Consider the following 13,146-nt stretch of genomic DNA (forward strand, 5'->3'; position numbering starts at 1 on the left):
ATTTGAGTGATGTGACCATTCACATCAAAATATCTCAAGTGTAAAATGCAAGCGAGGTTTTCCAGTGTTTCACATGTCCCATAGGTTTCAACACTGCCATCTGCTGGTGACCGAGATACTGTGTTGTGTTTTATGACATACCTGCCCTGTGTCTTCTGTGGTGCCTGTGCAGCGTTTTTTGTTGGTGGTGCTTATGTTCCCCCTTTTTGATTTCAGAGCATGTAACCTCTAATGCCAGTGATAGTGAAAGTAGCTACCGTAAGTGTATCTGCTTTCATTTCCTCTCCTCTTTATTGTCTGTGTTTTTGTGGGTGCTGTCACTATCAGCTTTGGGTTCATTTATTCTGTTTTGCTCCCACCGTCTCCCTTGAGAAAACCCTCTGGACACACACACACACACACACACACACACACACAGTGAGACTTTGATGCTAGTTCCATTGGTTATTGACTTTAGCAAAGTTTTATTGTGAGGCACAGCAGAGGTTTCACAGGATGAAAATGGGTATAGTGTCTGCTATCAATGACTTGGTTCAGTTTGCCATGTTGTTTGCTCTTTATAGCTGGTTTTATGAGTTCTCTAAAGGATTACCTAATCAGTAGAGTGATCATTTAAACACTCTGAAGTCTAAGGGCATTTTCTCTGTTTTTGAATATTTTCTTAAATTCACTTTAAAGGTTCTTAATTATAGCATGACACCCATATCAAAATGCTCAGACCATGTTCAAAATGTTCAGCTTACAAGCACTTCTTGAACAATTAGCACAACATGGCACTTGGACAAATATGCATAATGTAAAGGAGGATATCTTTGTTAGTTAATATTTTTAAAGCATTTTCTGAGTTTCTTTGGAGGCTAGTTGAATTGTTAGAATGCAAAAGACACATTTTTACATTGTTTTTATCTACAAATGCTTTTGCTTTGTCAACATTTGGTAGACAGTCCACAAGTGATTTGAGCAAACACATTGCGATAAGCAGACTGCCGGTTCAGTTACATCTCCTTTGAAGTGCGCTAGTTGAATCAAAATCATCTTAACTATGTAGAAACCAAAGACCTGGCTGTGTACTGAATGGTTCTGTCCTCTCTGCTCTGTCAGGTGGCCAGGAAGAGTACATTCTCTCCTATGAGTCTGTCACTCAGCAGGAAGGTAAGCCATTCTTGCATGGCATGTTTGAACAAACGTTCTGGTACCTGGGCTGGATTTTATGTTGGGGAGCCCCAATTTGTCTGCTATTACCTCTCCAGTGAGTTATACCCGCCCTGTGATCATTCTTGGGCCGATGAAGGACAGGATCAATGATGACCTGATATCAGAGTTTCCGGATAAGTTCGGGTCGTGCGTCCCCCGTGAGTGCTCACAGAACTGGGGTTACTGGGTCCTCATTGATTTCTCTAATAACACATTCCAACGTTAGAGCTCAGATTTTAATTGTAATGCTTTATATTAAAAAGTGATTAAACTTTTCATCTTAACCCAAATCCCATCTCTCTCAGACACAACTAGACCAAAGCGAGACTATGAGGTAGACGGCAGAGATTACCATTTTGTCATCTCTCGGGATCAAATGGAGAAAGACATCCAGGACCACAAGTTCATAGAGGCGGGCCAGTACAACAACCATCTCTATGGGACAAGTGTGCAGTCAGTTCGAGAGGTTGCAGAAAAGGTGCAGCTCTCAACCCCCTTTTTGTTGTGGCACAGATGGCAATGAGACATGGTTCCAATTGCAGGGCTGTCACTTTTCCAGAAATCTCTCCTTTGACCTATAGAACGTGCATGATGCATTTTTTTTCCTCCTTTTGCCAATTTTCCCACTCATGCTCAGGGCAAGCATTGTATCCTGGATGTGTCTGGCAACGCCATCAAACGGCTCCAGCTGGCACAACTCTATCCTATTGCCGTATTTGTCAAACCAAAATCCATGGAAAATATTTTGTGAGTCAACATTCTTATTATAAATGTGTTCACTGCCGTCTTCTCTCACTATTTTTAATAGTAGTTCATTTACAGTAAATTGAGTAACCATGGTGTTTTATTTCTGAATGTATCTCAATCTATATAATTAATAGTAATATATTACTGAGATTTTAATATGAACAGACATGAACTGAACATGCGTTGCTGAAAAGAATACCTCTTCACGATGTTTCCACTGTTCCTTACCAGAGAGATGAATAAGCGACTGTCAGAGGAGCAGGCCAAGAAGACCTTTGATAGAGCCATGAAGCTGGAACAGGAGTTTACAGAGCACTTCACCTGTGAGTGCAAAGAGCTAGAATAAACTGAGGTTCAGACAAGAACACAGATGATGGTGATTTCCTTGACAGGACAGTTTTGATTACCTGAGTCTTTCAAATTATGAAAAGAAATTCAGTTCCATGAGTTTTACTGGATATGAAATAATTTGAAATACTTATTTTATATAAGAATTGTATTTTAAAATACTAGGGATTTCATCGTTGTACGTTGTAATGTTACTCTAAGGTAAGGTCTTCAAGTTCCTGCCTGCTTCAAATTTCTGACGAAACTGGTTGCAAGAAAAAAAAAAAAAACTCAGGAAAGAGTTGGTGCACAACTCCTGTACTAAGGGTGTGTTCTGACCTGACAGCTTTGGTTTGATTAAAATAACCACTGGTGTGATTGCTCTGTTGGTCTTGTTTGATAGAGCGAGTGAGAACATTGCCCTTTGAACTCTGATGTGCACCAAATTAAGTGGTCAGAGACCCTCTAAGGACGAAATTCTCATTTCGCTTCCAGACGAACTCTGGTGCAGTTTGTGTGAAGTATGGACAAAGGCACCAAATGTTACTTTTCCACTGAATGATACTGGCTCAACTTGACTCAACTGTTATCGCTTTTGGCACCAGGCACATTTTCCACTGCAGATGTAGTACAGCGGGGTTACAGTATCTGCAGTACAGTATACCAGTATATGCCTCACGGAAGCTTCCTCGCTTATTGAAACATAATCTTTACAGAAAGATTATACATATTATTTGGCAACTGCACATTTGCACAATAACATTAGCGGATGCTATCAGCAGTCTGCGGTGTTTTCCTGTCACCTTTTCATATCTCCTCTGCTCGCATGGAACCTTGGATGGAGGTCAAAAACATATTACCAGGTACTATCCAGAACAAATGGATAAATAAAAAACCTAATGGAAAGCCAAAAAAGGCAAGTTGAGTGTTGAGTTGAGCTACTACCATGCAGTGGAAAGAACCAAACACCAGAAGATACAGAGGAATTCCTGCTGCTGCTTTGACTCCTTTGTGCATTTTACCAGCTCTTAGAGAGGATTCACCTGCTAAAAAACCCCACCAGATATACATAAAACCTACAAATGCATTTTGCCCACCATAGAGCATTGAATTGCAAGTTCCGTTGACATTTATTGTAGTTATTGTCACAAAATGGGTCATAAAAGTTATCCAATCCGGATGTAACTATATCTATACATCATGTAATTTGATTGTAAAAATGTCAGGACTGAAACAGTACATCATTTTCTGATTTGGAGCAGACTAGGGGAACTGAACTAGAAATATAAATATGACCTAAGATCCTTTGACATTTTAACAAACTGCTGAAGAATACTTTGAACAAAAACTCATATTTAAAGTATTCAGGAAAATGGTCATGGTGATGCTAGAGGATTTAAATAAATGGGATAATGTTAGGGGATGGTCAGTAAGACACACCCACAATTAAAAGTCTTCTAGGAGCATACGTGTGTTACCATTTCAATGAAAAATATCTTAACAATATTAAAATCATAAAATATGTGCAAATATGATAATCATAGATAATTTCACATAATTTTTCAGACAGGTAAAAGCTGATGTAATTGTCTCATTAAAAAAAAACATTATTACATATTAAATATAAACCAAATCATTTATGAAATAATTTTATTGGTTAACTCAGACTTTTGGACTTCATGATAAGTCTCAAATTCCTTTAATGAAAATGTGAGTTTAGCCTGGTGGTCACGTCACAAGATTAATTAAATAGACAAGAGACTAGTTAATTACCTAAAAATTAATTAACTAATTAATTAAGCCTATATAAGCATTACTGCCCTCCTTATGGGTTACAAATTTTACTGATTTACCCACTTTCTCCCTCTTTCTGTCTCCTAGCCATTGTACAAGGGGACACCTTGGAAGAGATCTACAACCAGGTTAAACTAATTATTGAAGAACAGTCTGGACCATACATCTGGGTGCCAGCCAAAGAGAAATTGTGAGATGGTGGAAGTTAAACTTTTTTTTTCTTGCTTTTATTCTGGTTTTTTTTTTCCTTTCTTCTTTGATTTTGGATTTTATTCGACCAACCAGGCCTGCCATGTGAGTTGGCGTTCTGACCCCAGTATAGGACATACGCTGGCATTATAAGACATGTTTGTGGGAGTGGCCAAAGACCGCCACTCTCAGCTAGTGTGGTCCCGTGAAGACTCTCGTGTGGAGCTCTGCATTTCCGACTTCCAGGGAGAAGGGCTATGCCTAACCAGCACCTCATTGGAGAGATTATATAGTACAGATTCCTTAATGTTTAAGGGAGGTGTCTTTTTGGAAGGAACATAAGGATTTTATTGCATATACATCTGGGTTTCTTTTTTCTTTCTATTTTTTCATATTAACAAGCATTCATGTGTATGTTTACTTGGAGAAAACTTGGAGCACCACTTTGCACGTTTTAGCATTAAAAGCATGTATTGGACAGTTCTTTTCTGGTTAACATATGTTGTACTTGAGTTTTTCTTAGACATGTATTTGCGCTGCATTAACCATAGCCACAAAATTGCTTTTCTCACATATATTACCCAAAATCTTATAAGTAGGTCAACCCACTTAACTTATGCAACTACCCAACTATTTCACAACTGCACAAAAAGAGGGTTGGTTTGACAGATGTTCTAGCACAAACCATTATCTTGTCCCAAGGATGTTTTAATCTGATCAAGGTGCTTATGTGAGTAAGTTCAAAACAAGGTACGAAGTGGAATGGAAATTGTTTTGTTTCTATACAAAAGCCAGGAAACAGTGTATTTTAGGACAAGAAACTGCAAATATGAAAGAATGAACTGTACACTAAGATTTTAACATATATTTAATCCTCGGTATACTGCCTATTTTCTTATAATAAAACTATATTGAGCTTTACGTAAAACTATACAACTATGGAAATAATTTTCTTTATATTGTTAAACGTATATTAAAATCTATAAATACAAATGAAAATATATTTTCCTTTACTTTCACCGCAACCTCCCAACTTGGTTTCTTTTTTCTTTTTTGCATAATGTCACTATATGAATTTCGTGGCCCTTAGTGAAAACATGCCAGAGCTCAGTGACGGGGCTGTCATCTGTCCTCACAGTCAGCTATTTCTCTTTTGCTCGCTGCCACGTGAATTCAGTCTTTTCATGTGGCATGCATGGTTTTAAAAGCAATAGTATTTATAATATGTACTTTAAAATGAGTAAAAGGGAACTAAAGGATGACTTTGTGTTTCAGCTGGAGTTGTGAAAGTGTGAGTGATGATACGGAAAGTCAGCGTCAGGCGCAAGTAGACCGTGTCCATTGCAGTGGTTGGATGTGGTAGTTGTGCAAATAGCTGAAAAGAGGGTTGCTATGGCACTCTCGAACACGAGCCTTTAATTGTCCACTGGAGGGCGCTACTGAACCCACCTCTTATTCTCATTCTCGGAGATGATTGTTTTCTAAAAGACTGCCTCTCTACCGTTTGATCGATGCTTTCTAACTCGTTTTTGACTGGACTTTGTAAATAACTTGCCAACCTGATTCATTCCACTTGTCAAAAGAGGAGAACTGCTAATAAAAACAAGTCACACGCTGTTTCTATGAATGCATCATTCTTTATGTACAGACAGGACACGGCCATGACCTTTTCTTATACGGTAAAGTGTGATTCTTCACTGACAGACATCATTTTAAGCACGAAATTCGAAGAAGTGCTAAAATAGTTATGTAGCTCTTAAGGAATAGTGCATAATGACAAAGGTTACATTTCTCCAGTAAACATTAACTAGCCAAGTTCTTAAAACCTACGTAGGTACGTAGTTAGACTTCTAAACCTTTCCCAGTTGTCAGTTTCTGATCCCAGAAAGGCTGCAGCTGGCTGGAAGGTTCTGGGTGGCAGTTCATTCTCGGCTCCTCACACTTTTCTACACTGTCCTTTCTTTTTGACTCTAAGGTGGAGTTTGCTCTGCGGAATGAAAGTCTCTTCTGTGTTCTTCCTGGGCTCCCCCCTGCTACTTAGACGTGTCCGCGTAGGTGTAAGCTAAATGAGGTTACTCTGTTTACCCTTCTAGCATTAGAATTATGTATCCGTGTACGTAAAAACCTCGAGCACTATTCACGACTGCTTTGGACAAACTACCTTGTACTTTGTACTTTGTACTTTGAAGCGCACCAGAAAGGTGTTGACGGTTATATATTAGGGAGCGATAACGTCTCACGTTCGCGTTCAGCTGTGAGCCATGGTGGCATTGATTTTAGTAGGCGCGCTGATTTTTCTTACACAGAGAGGTAAGACGGTTTTATGGGACACACACTAAGTAGCTTAATTTTAAATCATTCTTTTAATCCATTATTACCTGCGTGTGTTTAGTAAAAATAAATGAATAATCCGTATTTATTTTAGCAATTTAAGCAGTGATCGGTGGTTCAGAAACTGCTGTTAAAATCAAACCGTACATTTATATAGTGTCTGGACAAAGTACCATAAAATGGTGCGCAATTTCGCAAGAGATGGCTAAGTGTAAGGCTATGGCCGAGGCCTTTTCCAGCGCAGCTATTCGTCCAACACTTCGGTGCATCCCTGCTGCTTCTGTGGCTGAATGCGCTCAAAAGCTAATGGTATGTAAATAAACCGATTGAATAAACTATAATCTTAAAAAAAAAGCAATTAAAGATAATTCTGCTAATGCGTAGGTATTGTTGTTGATGGTCTCGAAAATATTTGTGCTCTTTTTATTAGAAAAGGGAAGCTGATGCATTTTCCGCCCATGCCCAAGACATCTATGAGATTGGAAAGCAAGCTACGTTCAAAATAGCTGCCGCAGAGACCAATTCTGATGGTATGACCCTCCTTCACCCTCCATTACATTTACCATCAGAGTTCTGGCTGATGCAAAAGCCCACTCTCCATCTGCAGTCTACGTTTGACAGGCTGCCAATAGGGATTTAATAAGAATCTTTTGTTGAGAATTCCCCCCCCCCCCCCCCATTGTATGACTGCTTGCTGTAAACCTGTTATCTAGTTACCTTTAAATAGTTACACGTAGATACCAGTTCATATGGCAGTGAACTCCTTGCTTTGTAGGTGAAGATACAACCTATTATGCAGTTGCTGTGGTGAAGAGGGCAAATTCCGCTATTAATATTAACAGCCTGAAGGGAAAGAAGTCCTGCCACACAGGTCTGGATCGCACAGCTGGCTGGAAAATGCCTGTGGGTTATCTGATTGACAGTGGAAGGATGTCTGTCCTGGGCTGCAACATAACACAAGGTGCAGCACAGCTGTCGGAATATCTTCAAATGCCATTTGATGCTTTGTGTTTGTACACACAGTTGGATAAAAAGATCCTCCTCTGTTAATTAATCAGTTATAACAGGACAAAATGAGAGAGAAGAAAGTGGATGAGGGAGGAACTGTTTGCTTGTGTGGATGTTTAGGTTTTGCAGAGTTCTTCAGTGCTAGCTGTGTTCCTGGAGCAATAGCAGAGGCCCCCTCCCTCTGCCAGCTGTGTGGAGGTGATGGCTTTGGCAGCCATAAGTGTGAGATGAGCAGTCAGGAGAAATACTACTCATACAATGGAGCCTTCAGGTGTTTTCCACAAGCTTCACATTTCCAGCAAAAGTGTTCGATATACATGGTCGGTACACGCACAGTCGTCTTAATGCTGGATGGATCTATTTTCCACAGGTGCCTGGTTGAAGATGCAGGAGACGTAGCCTTTGTTAAACACACCACAGTTACTGACAACACTGATGGTAAGCACCGTGTCACAGGGATGGTCTTCCATACTAAATTCTGAATGCAATTACATCTTATTGACCTGATGGGAAAATGGGATTGCAGGCAAAGGAGAGCCCTGGGCCCAGGGCCTACACTCTGAGGATTACCAGCTGCTGTGCCCAGATGGTACTCGCAGTTCTGTCTCAAATTATGCACAGTGCCATGTGGCTAGAGTGCCGTCAAGAGGCATTGTGGTCCAGAGTGACATCAAGGGTTCTGTGGTGTACTTCATGCTGAAAGAGGGACTGGTAAGAACCTTTGACACAGGGCTTTTACACACAATGTCCTTTTCGCATATAAGGGAACGTGGTACATGTAGTATAGATATATAGCTTTCTGATAGCACTACTGTAATTGTTTTACCACTTGGTTGCCACTGATAAGGATTAATTTATGACAAATAATTGCATAGTCAAATAAAGCTTTATTTATCTTTTTTATCTTTGCCCACAGCAAAAGTCTCACTTTCAAATTTTCTCCTCGATGGCCTTTAATGGTACCAATCTACTATTTAGTGACAACTCGGCAGGATTTATCCTTGCTCAAAATGAAGACTATATCACATGGATGGGTTGGAAATACTATAACATATTAAAAACTATGGACTGCTCAAGCAAAGGTTAAACCCTCTCCTCTTAACTCTATTCAAATCAGCCAGCAATAAAACTGTACAATACAGATTTTAAATGAAAACTTTTCAAATCTATTGGGAAGTGAAAGTGGTATTTGTTAGTGTACTCTGTTGATGTGTAACAAAAGTACAGATTACTTCAAGTCTATTTCTCAATGTATGTATTTTATTTTGGGCATTTTTGATAGCATGTTATAGTCACCCTTTTTAAAATTAATTCCAGTGGGTTGTTTTATTTTAATTTTTAATGGGTTTTTTTTAGTTTTTTTTACATGCATTCATGTAGAAATATTCTGTACCTTCCGTGTGGGTGTGGGTGTGTGTCTGTAGATGTTCCTGAGTTTCTTCGCTGGTGTGTGCTGTCTTATGGAGAACAAAGTAAATGCTCCTACATGGCTGAGGCCTTTAAAAGTAAAGAACTTATTCCCTACATCCAGTGTGTTTATGGAACATCTGTGGAGGATTGCATGCAGAAAATTCAGGTCAGCCATTCAGGGATATCGCTTGAAAACCCGATATTCTTATTTTTAGATATTGTCCTCCATGGAAAATATTATACTTTGTGTTGTTTGACAAATGCCGGTCCATGAAATTGGCCTCTAATGCATTTTTTGCAGAATAAGGAAGCTGATGCCATCAACCTTGATGGAGGCTACATCTACACTGCAGGGAAGAACTTTGGCCTGGTACCTGCTGCTGGAGAAAGCTACACAGGTTAGTCCCAGACTAAAGATGTCTTTTTATTAAACAAACAATAAAAATGTAATTTTTCCCCCTACTAAGCTTGAAGATCCCTCTGACACCGTTGCACGGCACTTCACAGGCCAGGTTGTGTCTTGTTTTAGGGGATGGTGATGGCAGCACCTATTATGCTGTGGCTGTGGTGAAGAGGAGCAACAAAAACATCCAGAGATTCGATGACCTTAGGGGACAAACGTCCTGCCATACTGGTTATGGCAGGACTGCTGGCTGGAACATTCCTATTGGCCTGCTCATAGAGAAGGGTCTTATCAGGCTGCCAAAATGCCAAATAGCTCAAGGTTGGTATACGTCGATCTTCATTGTACCAGAATTGATGTTTCGTTTCAAGGTCTACTGCTTGTGTATATCTGTTAGATTTTTTTCTGTGCTATGTGTGAAACTCAAGGACTACTACTGACAACACTGTTAGTTAGCAAATTATTGTTGGATTTATTCACACTAGCTGTTGGAGACTTCTTCAGAGCCAGCTGTGTACCTGGTGCCAATGAGCCTGGTTTTCCCAGCAATCTTTGCTCGCAGTGTATTGGAGACTCCAGTGGCCAGAATAAGTGTGTTAAAGGCCAGGATCGGTTTGACGGTTACAGTGGAGCCTTCCGGTAGTTTTTCCAGAATTATTACTTATGATTTTCAGTGTATTTGTTGACTTTTGGGCATTAGTGCATTTTTAGGGAGAGGTATCTTAAAAAGACTTATTTTTTACTTTGTCTTACTTTTTACAGGTGTTTAGTTGAAAGGGCAGGAGAGATTGCCTTTGTGAAACATTCCACAGTATTCCAGAATACAGATGGTGAGTCACACTCAACAATTCCTTTTCTTGTTCTAAGGGAAGGAAGAAAAATGAATTAAAGAATAATGTCATGAACAATGAGTACATGTTACAAAATCAACAGGGATTTAATTTTCAGGAAATGGCACAGAGCCATGGTCCATTAGTTTAAATTCAAGAGACTTCCAGCTGCTGTGTTCTCAAGATTATCGTGCTGAAGTCACTCAGTACAAACAGTGCAACCTTGCCCGCGTCCCCTCCCATGCCGTGATGGTACGGCCCGACACCAGACCTCACGTCATCTTTGGCCTTTTAGACAAAGCTCAGGTTGGCATTATTTCCCCTTAAAATATAATCATTTCAGAATGATAGGATGATGAAGCATTTTTCTTTAGTGTGACAGACATCTTTGTGTTTCCTATCTTTAGATGTTCTTCGGGGTTAACTCTGACTCAGACTTCAAGATGTTTGACTCCAGCAAATATGAGGGATCAGACCTAATCTTCAAAGACTCTACAGTGCGTGTTATTGGTGTGGGGGAGAAGAAGACCTACGAGGAGTGGCTCGGCAAGCGCTACACAGATGCCCTGATAGCCATCGGGTGCACTTCCTCCTCTGCAGGTGGGCTATCATTTATCATCTCTGAATGTGACAGACAGTTTCTCCCACTGAAAATGTGTTCCTATCTCAGTTTAATAGAAAGTTTTCGTGTATGTGCACGTGTGTGAGACGTTTAGTAATGATTGTGTAGGATTCTAAATCAGAGGGAGTAACTCTCACCCCTTTGCTGTTACTGAGTTACTATGAAGGTGTTTGGTTCTCTTCCTGCAGCCTCGTCTCCGTGTCCGTTACCGCTGGCGATGAGCTTGGCTGCACTCTTCTGTTTGGCTGTGTAGCAGGTCTGACAGCTAGTCAGGCCATTCAGGTGTTTCTGAAATGGCCTCTCTTCTCCGTCTTTGTGTGTTTACTCTTTCAGTGATAAAGCTTCAGATCATATCCAATACTACTAAAAGCTGATGTTTTTAAACACCGATGTTTTAAACATACAACGAGTATGCAATACGGAATAGATTTTTAGCTAATATATCAAATATATAATTGCTTGAACTAAATTGATTTGCTCATACTACAAATCACATATACTTCAGAATTTAGCAAATCAATATCCTCAGGAACATCTCTACTCTTGATTGAAGATTGTTAGATTAGTCTTGCACAGTGATTCATAAAGCACACAGGATCTCATTTTGTTGAATGGTTGGTTTATTTGATGATAATTTGTCAGTGAAAACTTAAATTACTAAAATTGTAAGACATTCCTGAGAGACATCCCTACTGAACTAAAAGCTCAAGATGGTTTAGAGGATTTTTAGAGTTAAGGTTTGAAATAAACTATAGAGGAATGCTTTCCAAATGCTTATAGCCTTTCATACAGACGTATAACATTTTCTCTTCGTCATAGGGAGGTTTTTAAGAATATTTGGGTTTAATTGCATTGTGCCTGTCTTTGCTAAGATTATCACACAGTGATGATGAGAAATAAAATGTTACTTTTCCATTTTCACTGGAGCTGCAACACCTACACAAATATTTTTACAAATTATTATTAATTTAATAATTTTTATAATAACAATAATTATTATTAATGTATTAATTATTGCAGCAATTGCTGACTACTAAGGGCAATAGCCATATCAGTGCATATGCTTTGCCTGTTAAATATTTATTATACAGGTTTCAGTGTTTTTGTAAGTTTCTTTTTAATAAACTACTTGAAGGAACATATATGGATGGGAATATGCCATTTCTAATGCATCCCAGCTGACAATTTTCACTGATTTTATGTCAATATGTAGAGCATGCAATGGTGTTTCACTGCTGAGTGGACTGTCTTCTGTTCTCCAGAGAGAATGAAATGGCAAGAATATTTTACCTCTTGTCATTTCAGAATCATGTTTTCAGAAACAATCCCATGACTATACAAATTAAATGTGGTATTTAGATGTCGTATAAGTGCAGGTTTGAGCACTGATGGAAATGACAGAAAACTATGATTTCTACCTTTGAACTTTGTTACAAGGCATATGCTTCATCTGGTAACTGTCCAGTTAGCAAGAACTTGCAACCTCATATACCAAGTTAATTTCCATTAGATTTCTCTTCCACTTTTGTACATGCTTTGTATTAACATTGTCTTTACTTGTCTGTTTAATAGCACAATGATGTATGCATTTCACTAATTTAATTTGTTTGTTTCAGTTTGGCCCCATGATAAATTAATTGTATTTAATGTTCGGATACCATATCAGTGTGTATGTACTGACACATTGACATGTTTCACTGTGCTTTACCATTTTGTAACAATTTCTTTAATGAAATTATTGAGATGTAACTAATATTTAGTTGCCAGGCCAGTGTGTCTGCTGAAGTATTATTACATATTGTACCTGGGAGGGTTCTTTGCTATTCTTTTCAATAAATGCACATATTTACAACCATGATTCCTATACCAGTTTTTTAAGTTTCATATTTTCTAAGTGTAAATTAATCTGGCATCTTTAGGCCAGGATTAACATTTAGTTAAATACTAATTAAATACCAGCATCTGTTTAATATCCTCCAACTGCTAACTAAACTGTGAACAGCATATGCATTTCTTAAATTTTGAATTTAGAAATTTGATCAAAACCAACTTTAAAAAAACATTAAAAAACACCCAAACAAATCAGTGAACACGTACATGAGCTGTTGCTTTAGGAGGACTTATCATTCACCAGTTACACAACTGCCAATGTTTGTATGAAATTCTCTACTTCAAGGTTATGAATACATGCTGAAGTTCCATCCCTTCTGCTCAGTCATATGTGAAGATTCAAAAGACATCAAAGTTCAGCCACTAGACATGTCTGGTAAAGTTTAAAAGAGATGAGGTTA

At 38.8% G+C, this 13,146-nt stretch overlaps 2 protein-coding genes across 12 annotated transcripts in view; both read left to right on the top strand.

Moving 5' to 3' along the window:
• dlg1 (discs, large homolog 1 (Drosophila)) overlaps positions 1–5,868 on the top strand; it is an 85,865-nt gene extending 79,997 nt beyond the window's left edge. For 9 of the 11 annotated variants that reach the window (XM_035524219.1, XM_035524220.1, XM_027013544.2 and 6 more), the window contains 7 exons: positions 217–258; positions 1,102–1,152; positions 1,251–1,352; positions 1,500–1,672; positions 1,832–1,941; positions 2,173–2,264; positions 4,150–5,868. In XM_035524219.1, coding sequence (XP_035380112.1) covers positions 217–258; positions 1,102–1,152; positions 1,251–1,352; positions 1,500–1,672; positions 1,832–1,941; positions 2,173–2,264; positions 4,150–4,256 — 677 coding nt within the window. In that variant the 3' untranslated portion in view covers positions 4,257–5,868. The remainder of the gene's footprint in view (positions 1–216; positions 259–1,101; positions 1,153–1,250; positions 1,353–1,499; positions 1,673–1,831; positions 1,942–2,172; positions 2,265–4,149) is intronic. The other 2 variants (XM_035524221.1, XM_035524222.1) reach the window with 1 other exon arrangement.
• Positions 5,869–6,084: 216 nt separating this feature from the next.
• Positions 6,085–12,719, top strand: meltf (melanotransferrin). The gene is made up of 16 exons (XM_027013540.2): positions 6,085–6,561; positions 6,740–6,891; positions 7,013–7,112; positions 7,358–7,543; positions 7,711–7,861; positions 7,961–8,028; positions 8,117–8,301; positions 8,507–8,672; positions 9,015–9,166; positions 9,302–9,398; positions 9,530–9,724; positions 9,889–10,042; positions 10,166–10,233; positions 10,352–10,539; positions 10,641–10,833; positions 11,044–12,719. The coding sequence occupies exons 1-16, from the start codon at positions 6,513–6,515 to the stop codon at positions 11,106–11,108; spliced, it is 2,169 nt and encodes a 722-aa protein (XP_026869341.2). The 5' UTR covers positions 6,085–6,512; the 3' UTR covers positions 11,109–12,719.
• Positions 12,720–13,146: the final 427 nt, after the last annotated feature.

The sequence above is a fragment of the Electrophorus electricus genome, chromosome 3, assembly GCF_013358815.1.
Source record: "Electrophorus electricus isolate fEleEle1 chromosome 3, fEleEle1.pri, whole genome shotgun sequence".
In the NCBI taxonomy this organism is placed as follows: domain Eukaryota; kingdom Metazoa; phylum Chordata; class Actinopteri; order Gymnotiformes; family Gymnotidae; genus Electrophorus; species Electrophorus electricus.

Bases quoted from the DNA above. Each gene is read 5' to 3' on its own strand.
- meltf (XM_027013540.2), top strand. From the start codon at position 6,513: ATGGTGGCATTGATTTTAGTAGGCGCGCTGATTTTTCTTACACAGAGA. The intron at 8,673-9,014 runs GTTAAACCCTCT...GTGTGTCTGTAG, and splicing joins TATGGACTGCTCAAGCAAAG to ATGTTCCTGAGTTTCTTCGC. The intron at 10,234-10,351 runs GTGAGTCACACT...TTTAATTTTCAG, and splicing joins AGTATTCCAGAATACAGATG to GAAATGGCACAGAGCCATGG.